The following is a 25067-nucleotide window of genomic DNA, read 5'->3' on the forward strand; positions in this document are numbered from 1 at the left end:
CAGTATTTTTGGTCTTGTTTTTAAGACAGATTTCTCTAATCAAGTAACAACATGATTTGTGGTCTTAAAACTGAGACCGGAAAGTTGACATGGGTCAGGAGCTCTAAGACATAACAAGCTTATTAAGACAGTTTTCGATGTGTCAATATTTTTGGTCTTGTTTTTAAGACAAATTTCGCTAATCAAGAAACGACATGATTTGTGGTCTTAAAACTGAGACCGGAAAGTTGACATGGGTCAGGAGCTCTAAGACATAACAAGCTTATTAAGACAGTTTTCGATGTGTCAGTATTTATGGTCTCGTTTCTAGGCCAAATTTTACTAATCAATGAATGACATGGTTTGTGGTCTTAAAAATGAGACCGGAAAGTTGACATGGGCCAAGAGCATAAAATCAGACAAATTTGGTCTCAAATCGATTTTTTCTAATTTTTTGTCTAATTTTTTTTTGTAGTGAATGTTTTCATTTTCAGTGTGTCATTAAATCATCAACATAATCATACATATGATATGCGATAACTGTATGTAGAATCATGAGTGAGAATCTGTTTTCTCGGTTCTATGCATCAGACCTAATCAGTCATACATTATACAGACTTCATCTGTTCAAACTTCTGGTGGGTATACCAATATACCATAAGCGATACAATGATTTTAAATATCAGACTATATAGCAACTATATACTTCTTCAAACTACGACTAGGTACAGCAGCACACACACTTGTGTTATATGACTGGTGTGGATGATTGTTAATAATATAATAGACTTTGGAAAGCCAATAAGTTTCTTTGGTGTAGATTTGCATAATTTTAGCCATGTATTAGTAAGGCTATCAAAAACCATGTAATGGCACGGAATCAGAGGTTTGACGGACTGCTAGAAGACTCACTAAATGCCTATACAACCCTTTGTAAAATTTTACGCCCGTACTCCTGGATATGGCACGATCCCAAAGAGTTCATTCTCTTGGGTCACCCCTTACATACCAGTTCTAGTTTACTTTTATACCATATTATTATTGTTGTTATTGTCTCTCTTTGTTACAGTTAACAAATAAATATCAAAAACTGGGACTCTAATTAAATTTAAAATGAAATAAAAGGAATATAAAATGAACGACAATAATTACATTTGTAATCTTCATACATACATTGACATACATCACAATCCACCTTAGAAGAGAATAGCTACGTGCCCGCTACCTCAATCACCTGGACATAGAGATGGGTATATTTTCCGCAATTAATTGCTCATGACGAAGAGGATTTACTACATGACAGGACCGACTTCCTCGAGTGATACACAGGCCCAACTTCTCAGTTCTAGGAAAATTTTGATCTCCTAGATTTTAATTATTTCCTGACAAGTCATAGAAATGTCCAAGTTGTTTACAAAGCCAAAAATTTTTGACAAGACGAATATTCTTTGCGTCGTAGAAGTTGCACTGTCTGTGAACTTCTCATCTTAATCTTTTAGCGTACTTAATATTATTGTAGATCAGTGGTTCTCAACCGACGGTCCGCGGCAAGTTACCTACCGGACCGCCAAATATATCAGAATTTTATACCTCAATTCTAAAATGTAATAAGTTGGGACGCTTTTCCGTTAATTAGAGAATAAAACATCAAATTTGTGGCGTATTTTTCTGTATGGTGTCGTATAGAGAGTTCATGTTCTACTTTTGGCATATGCCACAGTGGTGAAATGTTGTACGAAACAATTCAAAAGTAGCTTACAACTCGTTTCGTACAATTTAAATGTCAAAGTTATCGATACTTTTAAACAAACTTTGTTAAATTCCGGCAGTGTAATAAAGCGACAATTGGCAGTGTAATAGAGGCTAGAGCACATAGCAATGTCGCAATTTTTTCAAAGGATACTCTAGAGCAGTGGTTCCCAACCTTTTTTCACCCACGTACCATTTCGAGGTTTTATGCAGAGCTCGCGTACCACCTACGTAAGTTATGCGCGCCGAAGGCGGTCAAAATATATTTCCGTCATTTAAGACGTCATAATCCCGTATTTGACCTATGCGAGGCGTAATAGCAAATGCTATTAAACTAGGCATTATCAGCCAGGTTTTATGGGATGCATGGAATTGTTTTTTCACCACCAGTCACAAGAAGATCAATAGAATGAAATAACAGCAAACAACAAATGTCAATTTATTCAATGCAATGGCTGCATTTGCTTATTTTACGTGAGCTCCGCCGGGGCCTACGATCTAAGTATTGTAGGCCCCGGCTCAGCGGTTCTCAAACTTTTTTAGACACGCCCCCTTTTATGATAGTGAAAAATCTCGCGCCCCCTTATCGTCATATCACAAAATGCAACCAGAATGCGAGCAATCCGAGTGAATAATTTGAGGGCATGGAAGGTTATGACAGTCGATCAGTGAATTCTCTTCTCAAATATCCAATTAGTACTCTACAGAGCAGAAAGCAATCAAATGGAGGTAAATCACGCCTAGCGCGCAAATTTTGTTCAGTTGGCCGCAGCTTCGCGCCCCGTTTCAGATGCTTTCACGCACATTAGTTTGAGGACACTACTCTAGCTGGTCGATGCGTGGCATAAATTTGATCACTGCGCATCGAAAGTCATGCATGGGCACAACAAGTCGGTTTCTTTTCTTCGACTTGATAGTCATCAGAGATGAAAATCCTTGGTCGCACTCCCACGTAGAAGGGGAAATTAGCAGCTGGGGAATAGTGTGAGAAGCTTGAGTTGAGTACGAGGAGGCCATGCTAAGCCTGAAGTTTTTGGAAAACAATCTTTGTGTTCAACCTCAGCTAAACTAATAACTCCCCTTGGTCGAAAAAAGCAGAATGCACTCGCGTACCACCTGCAAGACCTTCGCATACCACTAGTGGTACGCGTACCACAGGTTGGGAACCACGGCTCTAGAGTCTACAATCTCATTGAAGTTAGTGGTCTTTAGCAGGACTTTGCATGCAGAAACTTCAATATAACTGCGTAAGAATAGGCTATATATTATCAAAAAGCAATATTAAAGATGTTTCCAATATTACATCTGACTTGCATACATTTGTCGCACTTAAATTTCAAGTTGATATCGATTTTTGCCGGTTCACAACATTTGTTTTGAAGTTTGACAGGTCCGCGGGGTCAAAAAGGTTGAGAACCACTGTTGTAGACGGTACCGGTACCTTGTCAACTAATTGAATCATAAACTGTTAAGTCGAATAATTAGGTTAGATAGTTAATCAAGAGAGCTGCCAACATACGATTAAATAAGTTAACGGAGATATCTCAAATCTGGTTCTTATAGTTATATCAAAAACAACAGGATGACCAACTGTGATGATAGACAGTATTGTCAGCATGAAGCAACAGGGTGTGTCACCAGCAATATACAATGAACTCCAGTGCTGCCATATAACAATTGCTACACTGGTAAGTGTTAATAATTCTTTTCCCATTTTTAAGCCACTTCCTGAAGGACAAACAGTTTATACCATTTTCATTTCATCGCAATCTTGTGGTTTTTTCGAATCGTTAAAATTTTAATATATGATTGATCATCAGAAAGTGTAGCAAAGTATCTATATTTGTACTGCAATAAAATTCCAATTTCCACACAATATTGCATAACTTAACCACTACAATTTTCAGGACAAAAATATTTGTCCTATTGATGACTTAGACAAGTCCACCAGTTCTGATCAGTTATCAAGTGTAATCATTGCTGAAGGCCTGAAGCAAGGACAGGGGCGTAGCCAGCCGAAAAAAAACGGGGGATATTTTTTGAAAAGATGATATTCGTTATGCTAACCCCTTTATTGCGGTTTAATACACACAAATGCCGATACAACAAGGGTAAGATAATCTCGTTTGTGTTTACGTCTTTATACACATGAACATTTGCCAGTTATCTTAAAATATAGCTCTATTATGCGCAGTCGCATGCTGCAGTAACAAACGGAAGGCGCTTTTACCTTGCGCGCCACTATTTGCCGACAGCGAGTTTCACGCGCGCGGATTTTGATACAAAGCGCGCTCGAATCATGACTCAACGCAGCAGGTAATCGATGATATCCTCGCAAATCACAATGTATCAGATCAGATGGAAGTAGCAAACAAATTTCGATGACAGCGAGGTATCTTGACCTTGATTACCAAAGCGAGGATGTAATCACGAAAGTGCGCGCAGATCATATTACAGCACAGTGGAAGATCTCTCCATTTTGCGCTCGTCTTTGACGAACACTTGAACAGTGAAGACACGCAAATGAATTATAGTCTGTTACCGTTTGATACAAACAATCTGGATTAATTTTGTTATAAATCAGTATGATTTTTACTGTCTGCCAAGATGGTGTAGTATTTTTGGTGTGGGGAGATGGTAAAGACTAATTACCGCTCGAGCTTGTGCGATTGCATCACGTGAATAACAGTGGCCTGGCGCAGGCTTAGGCTCGCGATCAAAATGCATTCCTAAACGCGTTTGCGGTGTAGAAGTGACAATTGCGAATTGTCGAGGCCAAGACTATAACTTCTCGTCATTACAATAGCACATCGAGTAGCACTATCACGCGCCGCGAGTCATAGAGCGGCCTAATTTTCCTAGCCTCCAATGTTTTACTACTGGCCAAGCGCGTTAGCGCGCGTTCAGCAGATGCGCCATAGGCCTGAGACACGAAACTGGCTGGAGATCTGGAAACCCACACACAACAACCGAACTAAATGATCGCAAATTGGATCAATACATAATAGATTCCATACAGAACATTTGATTAGTACGATCTGTTTTGGTACTGTAGGGATCTGCTATCTCTAATGATACAAGCCTAGCGCGCATGTTCTAAACGTTTGTTGACAATAGACTGTCAAACACGATAACCAACTCGCGCGGTATCGAAATTTCAATGCGAGTGTTATTGTTACTGTGACTTCTGGTTCTGTAACTGGATAATATCGTTCAGATGAGACGGGAGAGCCATGCGAGATGCGTTTTTCGGGCTTCCGTAGACAGAGAACAATATGAGAAGAAGGCATCACCACACTGTATTGTCTGATTGATCGATGGCGTGATGATGCCGCGCGGCAATTAGGGGATTATCGAATTAGAACAAGAAATATTAGATCAATGGAAATATATGCAAGACGGGGGGTATTTCGAGCTTGGAAACGGGGGGTATCGGACACCGATTACCCCCCCCTGTCTACGCCACTGAGCAAGGACAAATCTGGGAAATATGGACGGTATGGCAACCCTGACCTGCATATGCTGTAGTGAACATCAGTAACTTTTGATGCAAAATGTCTGGAATTTTTTTGAACAATGCCTATTTTCAATTTAAGGGCGATTTTGTATTTTCAACGCTCTGGACGGAATATATGTCATATTTAGGTTCTAGGTGCAATAGTACCGTATACCTTTCGATTGGCGTGGTTGAGACATTGAGACATTGGCTATTTTATTAAGACTCATTCCATTATAATTTAGCAAATTTTCTGACATTTGTAATGCATACCCTCAGAATTGTCCAATATTTACAAATTTTGTTCTTTTTTGAATTCTGGGTACATTAAAAAAAATTAGATTGAAAAATTTCCCGCGGTTCAAAAGATAATGCAATTCAAAATTATCATGTCACTAGGTGGCGCTGCACGCCAAAATCTCTAAAATCCATATTTTTTAATAGTAGTTACGGTGAGCAGATTTGCACTGCTGCCCACCACAACTACTATTACAACCAATCACTCAATGCAAAGATAAGTTTTTTTCGTGATTTCCTTGAGGAATAGAGATTAATTTAAAAATCCAATTTTTTATCAATCGCTACGCGGTTGGCTCATGCATGAGCCCGGATTGTATTTTCACGAACACGCTTCACTTAATCCCGAATATCTTGCGTTGTACTGGTCGTAGAAAGTTACATCTATTTCAGATGGATAGCTAGTATCAATACGCATACGTCGAGCCATAAATAACCTATTAGACTATGAAATAACCCCATCAAAATGCCGATTGAATACACAAAAACGTTTTGCGCAAAATACAACTTGCGGCGGCGCTCGAGTGAATGTGCGCGCGCGAGATAAACCAGCGCCCGTGACCAGCGCATCTCCGTCAAATTCATATGCAGCTCTTTTCTCCAAACAGCTGTTGACTATGTCATCGCCCATCTATTGGAATGCTTATATCTAACATTGGGCGCAGGACAGATTATTCGAATTGAAAGTAAACATATTTTACGAAATAATATGCGTGGGCTTTAGCAATATATTCCATGTTGTGATTAGCGCGGATTTGCTGTTGCAGATTACGCATATGGATTATTCGTGCTTTTCATACCAATACACCAACACTACCATCTTCAGTGAGCTACATGATCTCCGCTTTTGATATGACAGCAAATTTACGACATTTTCTGGTGAAAATGTTGCGCATCTTTCCCGTGGTAGCGTAAGAATCGCACCGCTCCATAATATGTGACAAACTGATTTGAAACGCCCATAAAATATCAGTGAAGCACTGTATTCATATTGCACGTATGACTCTGTCAATTCAACCAATTCAGTCCTAGTTGTTTTACAACGGCAAAGTTCGTTTCAGCACATAGCACTATCTCGTACAAAGGATGGATAAGCGATTACATATACCGGCGCGTTGTGAAATGAATCATTTCGGGGATACTGTTATTACCAAAACAATAACATGCCGCAATATCTTTGCTGTTGTAATTAGCGCAGATTTCAAGTTTCAGATTACGCAAAACAAGGTATATCTTTGCAATAAGTTGAGTCGCCAATATATACTATATAATACATCATCTACATTGTTTCATACGAAGCCATCATTGTACCCATGACATGGTTTTCCATTTGTTGGTGCTAGATTTGGTTTGTTACCATTTCAATTTGCTGTTGTATTCCACGCGTGATGCATTATTTCATATGTTGTATCATGCAATATACTATATTCTTTTACCATAATATGTCTGAATGTCGATTGTCAAGTTAGCGTATAGATGTATTGTATAGATATGTAGAGTCTGCTGTCGCGAAAGCACTTCGAAACTGATTGCTGCGATGCGCGTGTGGTACAGAAACCACTATATCTTCTGCGATAGCTGAGGTGGTTGTGGATGCCTATTATCTGTTCAATAGATAGGCCTTGTCTCAAAGCGTTTGTCTACACCACCACCGTCGATGGCTTGCATATCATTTGATAAACTGATTTGAAATGCCAACTAGAATATCAGTGAGACAGTGTATTCATATTGCAGGTATGACTACCTGTCAATTCAACCAATTCAGTTATAGTTGTTTTACAACGGTAAAGTTCGTTTCAACACATAACACTATCTCGTACAGAGAATTGATAAGCGATTACCATATAACGGCGTTGTGAAATGAATAATTTCAACGTCCGCGATACTACGTCATTTTCGAACAATAACACGCGGCGCGTGTATGTGCGCCGAATGCGAGACGCCTGGCGTCGGACACACTGTAGCCAACTGCAGCCATCGGTATATCAGCACTCGTTACAATCGACTATATTATCGTGAGAACCTCACTCAGGTCGTTTTGGAATCCTGATATTGCTGTGAAATCAGTCAGGCGATGATTCTATCCCGAGCAGCTCCGTGTATGACGTAGTCGCAAATTCAAAAATCAAATTCTCTTTTATTTTCAAAAAGTTGAGAACACTTCCAGGCATAGGGGCATCACCTGTTACTCTCTCGCTTTCAGAGTAGCTCAGTTGGTTAGGCGCCTCTTTCCTGATTACAGCGATATATTGGGTGTCGGTTCAAGTCCCGTGGTTCGGATTTTATGAATCTTTTTCTAAATGCATTAAAATTCGGTCCTGAGGCCGACCGCGGAAGGAGGGTTAAGAGTACATTTTGCAATAATTTTTTTTGGTGTAAACGGAATCCTACATGGATTTTCAAGTCCGCTCTCCCCAATTTTGTTTTGTCCGTAACTTTTTTTTCTTCGAGTTTAGAGCGAAAATGTTGATTTTTTTGAATTCCTTGGCCCCAAAATTGTATTATTAGACATTTTAATTGATTCTCCACCATCATTACAGCAAAGAATATGGATTTCAGAGATTTTTACGTGCAGCGCCACCTAGTGACATGATAATTTTGAATTGCATAATCTTTTGAACCGCTGGAAATTTTTCAATCTAATTTTTTTTAATGTACCCAGAATTAAAAAAAGGACAACATTTGTAAATATTGGACAATTCTGAGTGTATGCATTACAGCCCCTGTTAAGATATAATGGAATTAGCCATAATGGAGTTCCAATATTAATGGTCAGTATATATAACTGTCTTATGGAAAATGGTTTATCGCCTCTGAACTCCTGATAGTTTGAAAAGGTATGAGCATAAGTCTTCACACAATCTGATTCGAATACTGCTATAGAATATCTAGATGATGGAAAGTGAGTCGATTCAGCATCCTACGAATAAATTCAAAGCGGCTGGGCACACAACACTTGAGTATACTCACTATTCAGCATCAAAATGAATGAAACAATCTGCACAACGTTAAGACACTTCGTTAACACAAAACATACATTATAGCACTATAAATAAAACACTGTTACAGACACCGGGAAGCACGGGAAAGTGCACACATATTTATCGGAGGTATCACTCTTTGCCAAAGCTATAGCAATGGACACTTGATGTGAGTTAATATTCTCACACAGACTATGGCTATTATAGAAAGTAGGAAGTAGAAAAAATTCACCACTGCCTTGTTCATCTTCATGCATTTCAACTTAGAGTTATAGAACTAGAATTTCTGGTTAACTTCTGTAGTTCGATTGGCCGAGCGTGAAACTTTCAACGGAATAATATATCTCATTCTGGAATTTAATCAATAAACGAGCGAAGCGACCGACGAGTCAATAACGGAAATCAATCCTTCAATCTACTGATTACGAATTCATGCATGAGACATACTTCACCATCTTTGAAGCTCGGTGACTAAAGGGTACGCATAAATTATCAGGTGAACGCATTAAGTTAAGATCGCTTCAATTTACGAATATCCCACAGCTAACTTGACCAATATTTCTTACAGCTGTAAAACGGCAAGGTAATCATGAAGCGTTAATACTTTGTATTGAAATGAGGTGATACCTCCTTATCACACATCGATATACACGATCATCGCATTGTATATTTTCAAACACGCTACATGGAATTTAGCAACCTTCCCTTTCCTTAAGCCTTTTTTTAGGTGTTCGCTGAGTGACGTAATAGGCTAGATGTCTCGTGTCGCTGATCTCGTGACCGGTGGTTGTTTCGCCAGCGGCTTAAATTCGAATGTCATTGTTATTTTCGAGTAGTTTGATTATGCCACAAAATGATGGCTGCGTGATGGCGGACTCACACCCAAGGAGCCCAAAACTATAGAATGTTTACATTCTACACCAAAACCATGGTTGTCATTAATTAAGATCTGGCCATATATCCCGACTGTTGATCGCGATAAAGAGGCATATTACGACAAAACTATTTGGCCGTGAGGATACATGCTACTTCACGGCCTAATTATCTGATATTATACACCGAACGGCGACAAAGAACGTTGTAGCCTTAAATTTGAACACTGTTGACATATGCGCTGTAATATATCTCCATGCCATTCACTTTTCCATTATTTATTAAAATATTGCATATCGAGTTGCATACAGACCGGAACATGCCACTTCATTTCACCGACGTTATCAAACGAAGCAGTTAGTTGCCCGTGTGGTTCGGTCCAAAGAACATTCTTTGGTTCGGTCATACCTCCCCTGCCATTACCATGGCGCTATATTATGGTGGTCCACTTTTTCAAAGCTGAGGATGAAACAATGTGTCATTAACTGCGGACCCGCATCTATTCTCCCGGGATTGTATTCGATAAACTGCTTCCTCCACACATGAAATCACTTTTCATCAAGATTCCCTAGGTTCGAATCAGCCTGCCTTCCGTGAGCAACACCAAATCTCACCCTCCTCGACAGTGGGTATATATAGTGGCATTTTTATGTGATGTCAACTGTTGTGATTAGGGTATTTTCATCATCATCATCATCATGACATATATCGATATTGTAATCAACGCAATAAATTCTTTTGCGAATGACAACAGACAGAACTAGCAGAAAGCAGATATTGGAGAAAGGGGCTTTATGAATTATCTTTAGGGCTAGTCAAAATCGGGTACTAACTACGACAATCGCTATTTCAATGCCATTTGATCTTGATGACAGTGTTACACAACACACCTAGACAGGGTTGTAACCAAGTCACAATCTCAAGGTTACGAGTCACAAGTCAATCGGACTTTTATAGTTTGGACTCGAGTCCTATAGTCCAAGTCATTGCGTTCACTGTTCAGTTTTGAGTTCAATCCGGTTCAACCCACTTTTTTCTACTCTGCTCGAGTGATATAGAATGGCTCAGATTCATAACATCGTAATTTTTCTCAGATTCAACAGTTTCTTGCCCTTATTTTCCAAGTATCAGGACTGAAAGACGAAACACTCATCATGTAAACACTCATCATGTGATGACTTCACTATTCTTCGAAGTTACAATGAAATGTCTGTCTTGGACGTCCTAGTCTCGACTCGAGTCATGCACAGCCCAGTCGAGTCATTTTACGCATGTGAAAAAATGACTCGAATTGAGTCTTTACAACCCTGCATCTAGGCGAGATAAGGATTGTTCTTATGCATCATATGCGGAAAATGCAGAGGTGGTCAGAGTAGTCACCCTCAGAACTCAAGAAGAAGTAACGTCCGAATTTCTCCTCAAGTAGAAGTGGTGGTTCACAAGTAAGTAGGTATTCTACCCCTCTCTTTGCCTAAAATATGAAAACTGTCAAGTAGAAGTAGTCTAAAATCATAACTACTTAATAAGTAGTGCGAGTCGGCAAAATCTTCTTCGAGTACTTCAAAAAGTAGAAGTACTTCGTTACTGACCTCCTCTGGGAAAATGACAACTGGTAACTGATACAGGACAGGTGTCCTTTCCGACAGTAGGTTTACCACTACTATAATCGAAGATTCAGCACACACCCCCTAATGAAACTATAGTGCATTACCAAATATGAGAGTGTCGTCAATGATGAAATAATCTATAGCATCCTTGGCACTACTGAATGATTTCAATCCTTATATGAGTTGAGTATACGAATTGTAGTGACTAACTGTTCAAGTGGCTACTTATGCAATCCTTTTCTTAAAATTCACATAATAATCCAAATCTATAGCTATCAATTCACTTTCCATTACTGGAGGAAGTATATTTTATTCGATATATTGAAGCTTAAAAAGTCTGCTATATGCTTGCTGAAGCTAGGTGGTGGTAGACGATCCATGCCATTTGTCCACTAAGGAACAGATCACCTGACGAGTGGAATTGCAATGTGTTCAGGCCGTGACAGCCGCTGAAAGCTCATAAAAAAACTCACAAAACTTATGCACATTGATTTACAGCCACTGACTGAGCTTTCAACAATGAATACATACATATGGTAACATAAGTACACAATCTGGTTATTGTATATTAATATAAAAATCAGGCCAAGCTCCATGTAAAGAAATGCGGATATGAAGATCTGGTGTTGGCATTTGAAGAATTAGCATACGCAAAGAAATGAGTAGTATTGGAAACGAGGCTATTATCTATTACATTGAATTATTCTAACACCATTAGTTAAGGTTGTTGCGGACTTGACATGTCTAATTAAAACTTTTTATAGGATGTGAATAAACTGGCCCAACACGTTGAGAGCATAAAATCTAAGTGCATATATTAGCAACAAACCACAATGTTAGAAATGTAACGCGACCAATGCAAACAAGCTGAAGTAAAACCGATGTCATAGGCTTCAAGTTGACGGGAGGTTTTGTGAATTGATTCCAATCAAACATGATTTACGCCGCCTACATGAAATTAGTCATCTTTTAATTGTCTTTGGAATCCAGGGATTGAAATCTCTAAACAGGTGAACACAGAGCAGCGGTCGCAGTAAGTAGTCAGAAGGTGTGTCTCATTTATATGAATTAGAATGTAATTTAAAAGATTTCCTTACTCCTATAAAATCATGTGCCAACAACTTATCCCTATTAAAGTGACCGCCACATCACATACAAATGAAATATTTTCATACTTTTACAGGTTGTGCCGGTCAGGACTGCAATAGATAAATAATGTGCAAGGGGTTTTCAATCATGCATAGTTGTGTATGATGTGCCTGTTACATTGGGGAACGGTGAAAAACATCACAAATGATGCTACTACATTTAAGATGAGATCATTATCACCAAAAAATGATAAAAAACACAACTAATCAACACTTGAAATGACGTCTTAAAAGCGGGAACCAAGAAGAGAACCGACGATCTAGGTTACGAAGAACAATCAAATTGATATCAGTGGAAGATTGAAGACAAACGCATTGACACATGGCATCTTCACTGAAGTGAGAGGTAGTATAAGTAAACAGCGATGCTGCTCACGTAGGAGTAATGCCATATATATTTATACTGAATTACAAGTAGATGTAGGAATATCGAAGTGATCTCAAACATAAGTAAAAATGCAGATAGCCCACTTGAAAAAGTAGTTGAAGAAAGTAGATTCGGCCGAGGGTGCCACATACTTTGTAAATCCAAAGCAGTATCACATGAAAAACTGGTAAGCATAAGTGGAAGTAGTCAAAACGCACCCACTTGATAAAAAGTAGAATTACTTCATTACTGACCACCTCAGCTACCGATATTATAATCATCAATATAAAACAGTGATAATATTTTGGGATTGTCTCCGAACAAAACCATCTTTTCACATAAAATCCTCTGAATCTTTAATCCGTCCCGACACTCGAACAAGCCTTCTGTCGAGAGACGTGACCAAAACGAAGCGGAATTCCCCTTCTGACATAGTCATGGAAGTTCGCTACTGGGCAAACTGGAACAGCACTGGAATCTGAGAAAAGGAAGTTGATATTTGTATGATATTTAGGAATTTGATTAGGTTCCACAATCTTTCATAACAAGCAGAGTGGGATTTAACTAGGAAAGGCTCGTTTGAAAGTAGCCTGCCTATTTCATATAGTCTACAAATCTACTTTTGAACCTACAATGGAACTATTGCAATGTTAAGTTCAGCTACACATTTAATGCCGCAACCATTTTATCACCTTATCAGATCGTTGAGAGCTTATTTAGAAGTCAGAGATAGTTAAAGTTGCCTCTGATTAAAGTGGAAAGACAGTACGAAGCCTAATTTCAAGAGGATTCTCCAATAACAAATTGGAATGGACACATAACGGCAGTTCTATGTTGATGTTAAATACGAAAACTATTTTCCATGGTCACAATATAACAATTATAATATCCGAGGAATTGTGGAAAATGCAATTCATGCTTAGTTATATTCTCAAATAGATATACTTTGTTACTAGCCACCTGAATTGTTAGCAAGGAAGTCATGAATAACCTGTACCAGACAACCGACACGGTCGTATATCTTTGGTATAGTCTTTTCCATTCAATAAAACTCTGACATATCCATCGTTGTTGTCACGACCAGTCCACAGTTCAAACACAAGCCTTGATCCTAATGGAGGCCATCTGTAATTGTTGTAAGACTAAAAGACCGAGTCACAAGCAGAAGAGTCAAAAAATAGTTACCCGTATTCAGGAATTCCCAACGCACTGATGAGAGGCTTCAACGTTGTATCATGGCCAGACATCAAAACAAAGTCCGGCACTGTTTCATTACCAGGCGTCATTTTTTTTGTCATGAACTTGGACAGAGTCTCCAGCAATGGTTGGATGATTAGCATGGAGTGGTTGACATAGGCTGATTCTTCAATCAGCGCTCTGAAAAGGGATATCAAGGTTGATCATAAGGCATTATAAAAATGGATAGCTGCAGTCAGGGTTGTAGTGACTAGAGTCATTTTTTTAAATGCGTCAAATGACTCGACTCGAGTCAATTTGTGTATCAACTCGACTTGCACTTGAGTCATTGTGCATGACTCGAGCCAAGTCATATGACTTGAGACTAGGACAGCCAAGACAGACATTTCATTGTAACTTCGAAGAATAGGCTAGTAAAGTAACCAGCACACTATTGGGATTTCGTCTATTGGTACTGATACTTGGAAAATAGGCCCAGAAACCGTCAGGAATAAGGAAAATTACGATATTATGAATGCGAGCCATTCTACACCACACGAGCAGAGTTGAAGCGAAAACTGAACTGTGAACGACTTGGACTCGAGTCACAGCACTATGACTCGGACTCGACCCTCTACTCACTGACTTGGACACATACTTGACTCGGTGGTGAATTGAAAATGACTCGACTTGACTCGAGTCAAAACTATAAAATTCGATGGACCTCTGACTCGGAACGTTGCGACTTTGTTACAGCCCTGACTGTGGTCTATTCCTTATACTTCTGCCGTCCATATTACAACGCAACTGTTTATCCGCTAGACCAGTGGATTACAGATCAATATGACCAATCATTTATGACCTTGACCATATGCCGATATGTTACAGTATTTCATCAATTAATCAATTAGGCAATTAGGCAACCATGAACAACACCATTGTTGGACCATGTGTAGTGTATTAGTATGTATCTAACATTAGCCAAGCGAACATCATAACATAACATAACATAACATGGTTGGGTTATATTTTTGATCTGAACAAGTCACACACAATGTACAATGCGATAAGACACAATGCGATGTCATGAACAGATAGGAGGATGTCGAACGACACGCATCAGTAGCGATCCTTTACTCTAACATCCACCTCGGCCTAGAGTGCCCGATGTCACAGTTCTTTTTCGATGTTGATCTCTTTGAAACCGCGGCCCTTTCTACTAGTTCTTTTCCATTCATTGTGAGTGCTTACTTTCGTCGGGTCTTTTTCTGGGCTTTTTTGTCGCCGTAAGAACGGCAACGGCAGGGGAAGAGGAGCCCAGATAAACCTCCGACGGGAATCGAACCCCGTCCGTCTGCGTGCTGGGCGCTTATCGTAACCACTACATCCTTGTCAGACTAGCTTTTAATCTGTAATCTGTATCACAAACTCAAGGTCCCAAGCCATCGCTTTGAATCCTCTTGAATGGAGGGCTGGTTAGAAAAATCTGAATAGCTAGGCGTGTCCACAATACCTGCGGCATAATGATGCATATTGCGCAACAGTCAGGGTGGCCAGCACAAAATTAGGAGGATCAGAATAATATTTGGGAAGAGTGGAGTTTTGTCAAATTTTAATCAAAGAATGCTATGACGAAGAGTCACAGTCAAAAATTCTTCCGCATGACAGTGAATGATGGAAGGTAGGCTTCTAGATTCATGAAATCACTGCAACTAATCACACAAGAGAATTTACAATGATATGCATCGAAAAGAATACCGAACCCTACCTAGTCGTGTTCTCCTCCGCTTCAATTATCTCATTCAAATCGTCTAAAGTGGTGCAGACGTCGCCCTGGCATGGTAACTTGAAACCTTTGCATAGAAAGCCATTCACGAAACCATCAATGAGCACACCTGAATTTACAAAAACAATGTAGATAAAATCAGCACATTTAAGAATTTACAACATGTTGAAGTAAAATGATCAATTAATATCGAGGTACTGTTCAATAAACACATAAATTTGTTATTGGTGCCTACAAGATAGCGTAATGATGAAGCGTCCGGCTTCTTGATCGGTAGGTCGTGGGATCGATCCCTGGCCGGGTCAGACCAAAGACCTGATTAGTAACACTGGTATCCGTGACTTCCCTGCTTGGCGCTCATGCATTACTGGGATAACATGGAGGGGTGGTGCAAGACTTAGAAAGCAGTAAAAGGCTATATCTGCACCTGCCTTGTCCAGCGGCATATACGCATCATGTACTCATGGTATGCATATGCACAGATCGTGTGTATGTATATCATGAGTCGGTGCATATGCCGCAAAAACGTCAAGGACAAAAATAAACTACGTCCTTTCCTTTCTTTCCTTATGAGAATATACTCATTAGTCAGGGTTGTAACCAAGTCACAAGGCTCCGAGTCACAAGTCAATCTCACTTTTATATTTTTGACTCGAGTCATTTTCAATTCACGATCGAGTCAAGTCCGAGTCCAAGTCAGCGATCAGAGGGTCGAGTCCGAGTCATGGTATTATGACTCGAGTCCGAGTCCAAGTCATTGTGTTGACTGCTCAGTTTCCAGTTAAAGTATTGGTGATAAATGATGAGTTGCCATCCTCAGAATCGCAGCATAAGACTATATAATATGTTGGCAGAGTGCATAGAGATACTACGATAAACTACAGGAGAAAAAAAATACATCACAACACAGATACCACACGCCAGGATATAGAGAATGTATCCTCTATTGCACGGCGCAACTGTCAAAACGCAAACTACAAATTCAGACATAGATTGCAGAAAGAGGCGATTCGTCACGACAACGGCGAGACGAACGACTTGTCGGAAACATGGCTGTTTAGAAATATACAATGACGGATTATTTAGATTTGTTCGTGGATGGCGATGAGAACGCATAAATACAACTCCATTATCAACATTTATATGACGGAGACGTACATCCCATATTCTCGATATCTGTATAATGTTTCCACTAATTGCACTAATACAACAACATGAACTTCCGAAAAGTATAACGAACCCGAAATTGTCAAACCAAATACCTTTCAAAAACGCGAAAATCATCTATTTTTTTATTCATATTTATGGTGCATTTGGCAACCCTGCTGAGCTTTACTGGCTTTGGATCGGCAGATGGCTCAATTTACGCGGGAAACGCGGATAACAAAAATATTCGTACGTACGGAAGTCGTACATGCGAACAAAACTTCCTGGCAACCTTGCGCTGAATCATCCTTCCTGATCCTTGATTTTATTGCATGAAAAAGTGAGGCGATAGCGCATAAATATTTCTACCATTGCAGATACCATACCATACCACCATGAAGATTCGACGAGTGAAAAGCGATAAATTACGTCGTAATGTCAGCAGGGTTGTAACCAAGTCACAAGGCTCCAAGTCACAAGTCAATCTCACTTCTATAGTTTTGGCTCGAGTCAAGTTGAGTCATTTTCAATTCCCACCAAGTCAAGTCCGAGTCCAAGTCAGCGAACAGAGGATCGAGTCCGAGTCATGGTATTATGACTCGAGTCCAAGTCATTGTGTTGACTGCTCAGTTTCCAGTTAAAGTCTTCCTAAACCCACTTTTTTAACTCTGTTTGGTGATATTGAATGGTTCGCATTTATAATATATCAATTTTCCTCACTTTTAGCAGTTTCTGGTCGCATTTTCAAGCACCAGTACCAACAAACAAAATCCCAATTATGTGTTGGCTTTGAAATTACAATGAAATGTCGGTCTTGGCCGTCTGAATCTCGAGTCAATGACTTGCTTCGAGTCATGCGCAATGACTCGAGTCCAAGTCGAGTCAATACACAGATTGACTCGAGTCGAGTCGAGTCATTTCCGTATTTTGAGAAAATGACTCGAGTCGAGTCGAGTCATCCGAAAATCGTGACTCGAGTCATTACAACCTTGTCATTAGTACACATGAATTGAATACATCATTTAAACATCACAAATCTTTCGCTGCGACTATTAAAAAACAATCATACCAGTGTGATCGCCGGCATTGAAAGCCGCAGCTAGCTTTTTAATAGAAGATTTGCTCCGATGACCGAGATAAGACTGATACTGTACTTTTTTGATCGATGGCAACATGAAAGACAAAGCAGCGCAACGTTGAGAGCTGAAAGTGTCGCTCGCAGAATATGCGATCTTCGTCTGAAATATCGTCGAGAATATGTTAAACTGCGTTTCTTCAGCAACAGAACACAACCGTACCTCGTATAAATGAAAACCGGGAAGCAAACCGTACAGAAAACCAACAGCACTTTGCATAGTTCGTGTTCTAGCTGTGGTGACAGTGTATATAGCTTTTTGCAGTTGTTTCCGGTCTCGTAAAGCGTTATGCAAGAAGTTATGTCGCTCGATGTATCGCTGCCTCAACATCTTACCGTTATGGATGTGCTGGATCTGTTGGATGCACAAACATTTCAATTACGGTATGGAGGTGTTCAAAGTAGACACCGATTTTACTCCATTAGGAGAAACGGCTTACAAGTAGAAGCAGCAACTACTCAGACATGTGAAAACTGCTTCAAATAGTAGTGGAAAACAGTGCTCGACCTAATAGTTTAGTAGAGGGGTGGCATACTTTAGCAGTTAACTGCAGGCGGCTTTCGAGACTGGAAGATGTGTCTTCACGACTGACAAAAAATCACTGATGCACCACAAATAGGTGCAATATTCCAATACATATTTAGTTACCGTGACACAGAGGCGGGCGTGTAACCAAGTCACAAGGTTCCGAGTCACAAGTCAATCTCACTTTGTTAGTTTTGACTTGAGTCAAGTCGAGTCATTTTCAATTCACCACCGTGCCAAGACCGAGTCCAAGTCAGCTGGTAGAGGGCCGAGTGTTTGACTCCAGTCCGAGTCCAAGTCATTATGTTCACTGTTCAATTCAATCCGGTTCAACCCATTTCTTCCAACTCTGCTCGAGTGATATAGAATAAATCGCATTCATAATGTAGTAATTGTCCTTAGTCTTAACAGTTTCTGGCCCTATTTTCCAAGTTCCAGGACTGATAGACGGAATACCAATAATGTAGTAACTTAATTATTCTTCGGAGTTACAGTGAATTGTCTGTCTTGGACGTCCTAGTCTCGAGTCATGCACAATCACTCGAGCACAAGTTGAGTCAATACAAAAATTTACTCAAGTCGAGTCACCAAAAAATCGCGACTTGATTCATTACAAATCAGAGGCCATTTAACGAGTTTTTTATGGTAATTTAACTTATAGTGATGCAAATTTGTTCCCTAACTGCTGTCTCCTTTACAAAATCCATATTTTAAACAGTTTTGCTTTAAAAACAGTTTGAGTAAAAGGAGTAGAAAAACATAACTAATTAAGTAGCACGAGTAGACAGAACATAATTGACAAAAATAAAGTAATTCATTACTGACTACGTTGGTCGTGGTAATTAAAAATAATTCTGCACTGCAAGTGTTCAGGTCTCACTCTTATTTTCGAAAGAATAGAAACAGCAAAGTGGCTCTTTCAGGGCCACTGAAAAACCGGAAATGTTACTGTGGGTATTATAACCAGCACAGTAACATTATATTTTTGTGATGCACGGCATTTTTCGCATTTCATCCGAGTGTGTAAATACTTTCGAGAGTCGATATGGCGTTGGTTCAAAAATTAAATTACATGATACTTACAACACCAAGCTGACTGAGCATGCCTGGACCACAGATTTTGCTGCTTGGTATGGGGGATATCGGCAACTTCTCTCCGCGTCTAAGCATGCTCCTTTGATCGTCAGGTATTGCTTTGACGAACCGCGCAAGACTCTCCTCCTTTGGACTTTGACCTGGAAATAAACGTCCTAAGCTCGTCGTGTCACTATTGGTATGTCAAAGAAACTTACCGGGATCAAGTTTGCAGTATTTTGGGACGACACGCAGCCTTCCATACAACTTATGATTCAAGGGGCTCCTGTCACCGTGGCGGATTACAACCAGTACTTGCCGCAATGTAAGGTTATCTCTGGGACTTATGCCTGTAATTTTGTAGAAATTGAGAAGCAAACATCTCAAAGCTATGATTTCATTGTTTGAGGCCATTGCGGTACTGCGCAACAGTTAAACAAGGATACGAATAAGGAAAGTTTGTTATTTAAGTCTACCAGTTGAAAGAGATTTTAATATTGATTATGAGTAGGGCAATTTATTTTTGACATTCCAAAAAAAGTCAAAATTAGGTGAAAGGTGAAGCGTTAGGTCAAAAAATGTCAAAATTGTTTTCAAAGTTAAAACTTTTTTGCCACCTGCATTTCGTTTGTATCATAGATTTTACACTGTCGGTGAACTTATCATCAGACATTTTACAGCTTTTAGCCTACTTCATAGGCCTACCGTTGTAGACGGCCCATTGTCTGCTCATTGTGAATCATAAACATTTAAATGAAGCAAATAGGTGGACATGGTGTCATGCTCAACGAACCGCAATATCCCAACTGAAGGAAGACTGCGTGGGCATTTCATGGTTCTTATATCAAGAAGCGCATGATGAAAAATTGTGATGTAGACACCATTGCCAGAATGAAGCAACACTGTTTGTCACAAGTAGTGTACGCAAAACTTCAGTGTTGTCAGCCAACAACTGCTGCTGTTGAACGATCTTTCTCCATTCTTTGGAAGCTACTTAGTAAGGACAGACACTTTCTACCCGAGAATGTAGGAAAGTATCTTTCGTTGTACTGTAATTTTTTTAAATTATTTTTACCATAATGCGTAATGTAACTGTCATTCTACAATTCAGAGTTGGATCAATTACATTATTTCAGTTCAATTACAATTAAATTACAATTACTCCATGCTAAAAATATCAAATTACAATTACAATTACAATTACTCCTTGCATGCTTCAATTACATTACAATTACAATTGCTGCTGTTGAACATGTAATTGAATAATGATAAATTCAACCGTGCTCCTTGACAACCGTAGCGTCGTAATTAACAACAATTCAAGTATTCATGTTTCATTCATGATACGCAAATACCCAGTAATTAATAAAAGAAAAACGTTTTCGAACTATTCCAGTATGCAGTATTGCAGTATGTCGTTGAAAAAAGTATTATAATCATGCACGGGTTGGATTTGCGTATATAGTATATAATTAAAGAAATATTATTATTTTTATCGAGGGACGTAGGAATTAGGATGAGGGGTGAAAACAAAACCGTGCTTTGTCAGATAAGACGTTATATAATATCCAGTGGTATGGTTAGTTAGACAGACGAAGTAACGATGCAGCATCGTGATCTGAAATCGTATTGTAGATTGCCAACCCACGGATAGATGCGCAAGATGTGAGTAACGGATGAATGCACCGACAAACGTACTGCAGAGCCGGCTAAAAGCAGCAAACTTTGTAGTCCTAGAGCTGGCGATCCAAGTGTCCAAATTTGATGCATCTGGTCTTTATCGTAAGCTATTGATGCACTAATTCCGAAAATACAAATTAAAATCTCGGAAGGGCAATGTAACTGCTACAAAATAGCCGTTTAAGGCCGCCTGTTCTGAAAAGTGAGAGCGCCGCAGCAGCATGACCACAACAATGACCAATTACTCCCAGCGATTGTTCAGAACAATGCCGATTCCCAGACCTTCACGACTATTTTGAGATGGTACCATTGCCTGGAAATATACTTTTATTGCGGAATCAGTGCGACACTAGCTTTCGATTAGGACCATACATATCAAATTTCGACGCTTGGATCGTTAGCTATGGGACTATCAATTCTGCTGCTTTTAGCCGGGTCAGCAGTCCGCTTCTCGGCGTATTCAATCGTGAGTCACGTGTTGCGAATCCATCCGTTGGTTAGTAATCTAATAATTGTATACAATGGCAGCCGAGGCCAGCATAGCGGTAAAAATAAAAAACTTCGCCCGCAGGGGCGCAGTCAAGGGCTTCCGCGAATGGATCCACCAAATTCCTTGTCGACATTCAAAGAGAATGCATTATAAGTCAATTATTTTATGTTGTGCTTGTCAGGTCTCAATAGCAATTTAATGTAATTGAAATTGTAATTGAGCAAAATTTTTGTCAAATTACAATTACAATTACACAAAATAAAAATGCTTCAATTACAATTACATTACAATTATATTGAAATATGTAATAATTACATTCAATTACATTACAAATTACAATTGATCCAACTCTGTTCTACATAGGGACAGATTTCGTTAAAATAAAGTTTTTCTATGTAAAAATTTGTGAGCTTCTCAGGCAAAAAAGTTTTTTTTCAAGCCGAACTACTTCATAAGGACAGACAGTTCGAACCAGAAATGAAGATAAGTGGTACAATTCTAACATTATGTGGGAAAACAAAAAATTTGCATACGTCAGGTTAAATTTGGTCTTTTGTTTTCAGGTAAAAAAATCGACCTAATTACGAGTATTAAGCAGTCTAGCTAGGGTGAATGCGTTGAGTAGGTATTAGCTAGGCACAATTATTATGTCAGGGAAAAGCTCCAGTAATCCAAAAAATCCCAGATATCAGAAACAAAAAAAGGACGTTAAATAGCAACAAAAGTCGGAGGTTATTCTACGTTCTGTCATCATATATAGAGTATGCTGAAATAAACTTGAATACAGAACTAAGCTTGACTAGCTAGTTTGTCATCTCAGAAATTCCCTCAACACTTGCGTTTAGGAAGATTACTGCAAAAATGCTAGTACTGTGTATCCAAACCTACCTTCCTCAGACGTGCCGAAATCAGTGGAAGATGGGAAGTTACAATAGCGCAACGCCGACGATACATCTAAAATATCAACGTCTTAAAATATCAATTTTCAAGTCCAAGCAACGAATTGGAAAATATAGTGTACTTGTGAAGCTTCCAGCTTCTTCATTATTAGGTCGTGGGTTCAAAAACCCTGGTCGTGCAAGACCACAAAGACCTGATCCGTAAACCAGTGGTTTCTTAGCCCAATTTGTTTGGAAAATAGGCTATTTGACTTTACCTGTGCTTGTTATACCAATGTACAAACATTCTGATATCCAAGTGAAAATTTCAATGCTACACTACAACCTAATCGACGGGTGAATGACCTGGCCTATCGATGCTGCAATTAGTACCACGTTAGTTATCAGTCCTAGACCCAGAATTGATGGACATGAGCATTGAACAAGTTGAGGATTAGCTCACAGTCACAAATACAGCCATCCCGATCTCAAAAATCACTTAATAAATGAAGCGATCAGTACACACGTTCAGCAGTTAGAAAGTTAAGATACTAAAGGTATGCACATAATAAGGTATAAATAAATTTTCAAATCATAGCTTCAAGCATACTTCATGGTATATCTTACCAGTGCTTTCTTTATCATTAGGCTTGGGAGTAATAGGACTGGAGGAACTTGAAAAGTTGATCCCGTGATGAATTGGTGCTTCTTTCACACAGAAGTAGACTGAAATTATGAGTACATATGCTAGGTACGCATTGCAGACTCACAGAATCCCATAGTGCAGAAACGTGAAACTGTATGTGGCAGTGTTGGGATGACTCGAGTCATGACTTGACTCGAGTCACCTTTTTCGTATGACTTGACTTGACTCGAGTCACTTTGCTAAAATGACTTGACTTGGCGTACCAGAAATGTGGATTGACCCATGACTCGGAGCAAAATTCACGAGTCAATTTCAAGTCATAAAGTAATCGGTGTCGATAAAATATCTGTATCTTGCATATGGTCGGATTGTTCGCGAAACGCTGGTGTAACCTGTGAGAGCTACCAATCATTCAATGATCGTGCGTTTTACTGAGCCTCCAATGTTCCCTCACAAATAAATTGACCACGAACGAAGTGATCGGTATAGTAAAGTCATTTAACAGCAAAATCTCTATCTCCGTTCTTGCCTTAACCTCTTGTTTTATTGATACTGAATTCTAATATAGTTTATGTAGTCCTTAACATTGGCGCAGGCTCTTGTGTTGTATCATATCAACTTGTAAATGGGTAACGTATTGCAAGTTATCAATTCGTTTCTTTATTCTCTATTTGGCTGGTAACTATAAACTGAGCATATGCAATTACTTGCTTAGTTTAGCAGTTCTACGTATATGTGAATGATACAGCGCCTTCTTGCGCGTATATTGAGCTCTATATTTATTCATCGGTTCAGAATCAATGACCACTCAATATGTATTTCAGACAGCTAGCAAAATGCAACGACGTTACCTTGCCTCATGCTTCGAAAAGGCAACTTGACTTGAATTGTGACTTGACTCGTGACTTGACTTGACTCGAGTCACCTCCAAAAATCGAGTGACTTGACTTGACTCGAGTCAAAATGTGCAATGACTCGAAATGACTCGCGACTCGAAGGTAGTGACTTGATCCCAACACTGGTATGTGGTGCGAGGTATTTAGTAACTTCCTCAAGGTTCTGCCAAGAAAAAAAATGAAGCAAAGAGAAAATTTTGCAAGGCATTTTGCACAGAAGCATTAAAATAGTATGTGCACACTACAGCTGTTCAAATTAAACTTTTGTCCCAAATTTCATCGACGTTGTGATCAATGTTAGGGATGCATAAAGAATACTGCACACCACATTTGGCTCGTTTCCAAGCAGTGGCATCAGACTAATTTGAATTAGAAATTTCAGCCATTTAAAATATAGTATTTTATGTAACAAATTTCATCACTTTGCTATGACCAAAATTATATTCAAGTCATGCCCGAAAAGGACCAGTGATTAAAGTTCCCCCTAAGCTGTCCGCGTGCGCGCCCGGGCACTGCATGAAATGATGACGTTTTTTCAGTCGTTACGCACTGTTGTACAAGGGACCGCGCAGCGAGTTGGTGAGTGCGCGCAGACTCATTAAAAATTAGACGGAACTTTGCCTGTGATCAAGTTTGGATAAAGACATTGTCAATTAATGAAAAAATATTTGACATTGATTAGCTAGAAATTTTCCAACTTCATTGATATGATTCTAAAATATATATTTTCCACCGCTTTGGTGTGCACTGTACGATTTTGATGCAGGCAACAGTGGAAATTGTACTCCTTGGTCATCATTCATCTTCATTTTTATTTATTTTAAATCAATATTGTATTCACATTTAAATCTTACCGACACAAATAACACTCGAAACGATGCAGACGACGAAGCCGATCACCAGCAAGTAATGAATCTTGCTTTTAGGCATGATTGCTTCCGTACATTAGGTCCATACAGCTGTCTTTCGACATAGTTTGGTTGGTTTCAGACGAAGTATTCAGGCATTGACAGAGAGACGGCCAATCCGTTGCAGCATATAGCTAGGACATAATCTAATGCGACAGCTTATGTCTGAAATGAGGATCACATTTGAGTAAAAGGAACATAAAGTCCACTATCCAAAACTAATGCGAGT

The 25067-nt window shown here is 39.3% G+C and overlaps 1 protein-coding gene across 1 annotated transcript; it reads right to left on the reverse strand.

Moving 5' to 3' along the window:
- Positions 1 to 11519: 11519 nt before the first annotated feature.
- On the reverse strand, positions 11520 to 24994 carry LOC145450600 (2-phosphoxylose phosphatase 1-like). Its single transcript, XM_080329114.1, has 11 exons — positions 24785 to 24994; positions 23016 to 23114; positions 22399 to 22464; positions 19559 to 19690; positions 19350 to 19501; positions 17904 to 18095; positions 17675 to 17843; positions 15442 to 15568; positions 13683 to 13874; positions 13489 to 13622; positions 11520 to 12975 (listed from the first exon to the last, which is right to left on the reverse strand). The coding sequence occupies exons 1-11, from the start codon at positions 24858 to 24860 to the stop codon at positions 12854 to 12856; spliced, it is 1461 nt and encodes a 486-aa protein (XP_080185240.1). The 5' UTR covers positions 24861 to 24994; the 3' UTR covers positions 11520 to 12853.
- Between the last annotated feature and the right edge of the window lie 73 nt (positions 24995 to 25067).

This window comes from Botryllus schlosseri, chromosome 11 (assembly GCF_051294905.1).
Source record: "Botryllus schlosseri isolate E-star chromosome 11, Bs_hap1, whole genome shotgun sequence".
Lineage (NCBI taxonomy): Eukaryota > Metazoa > Chordata > Ascidiacea > Stolidobranchia > Styelidae > Botryllus > Botryllus schlosseri.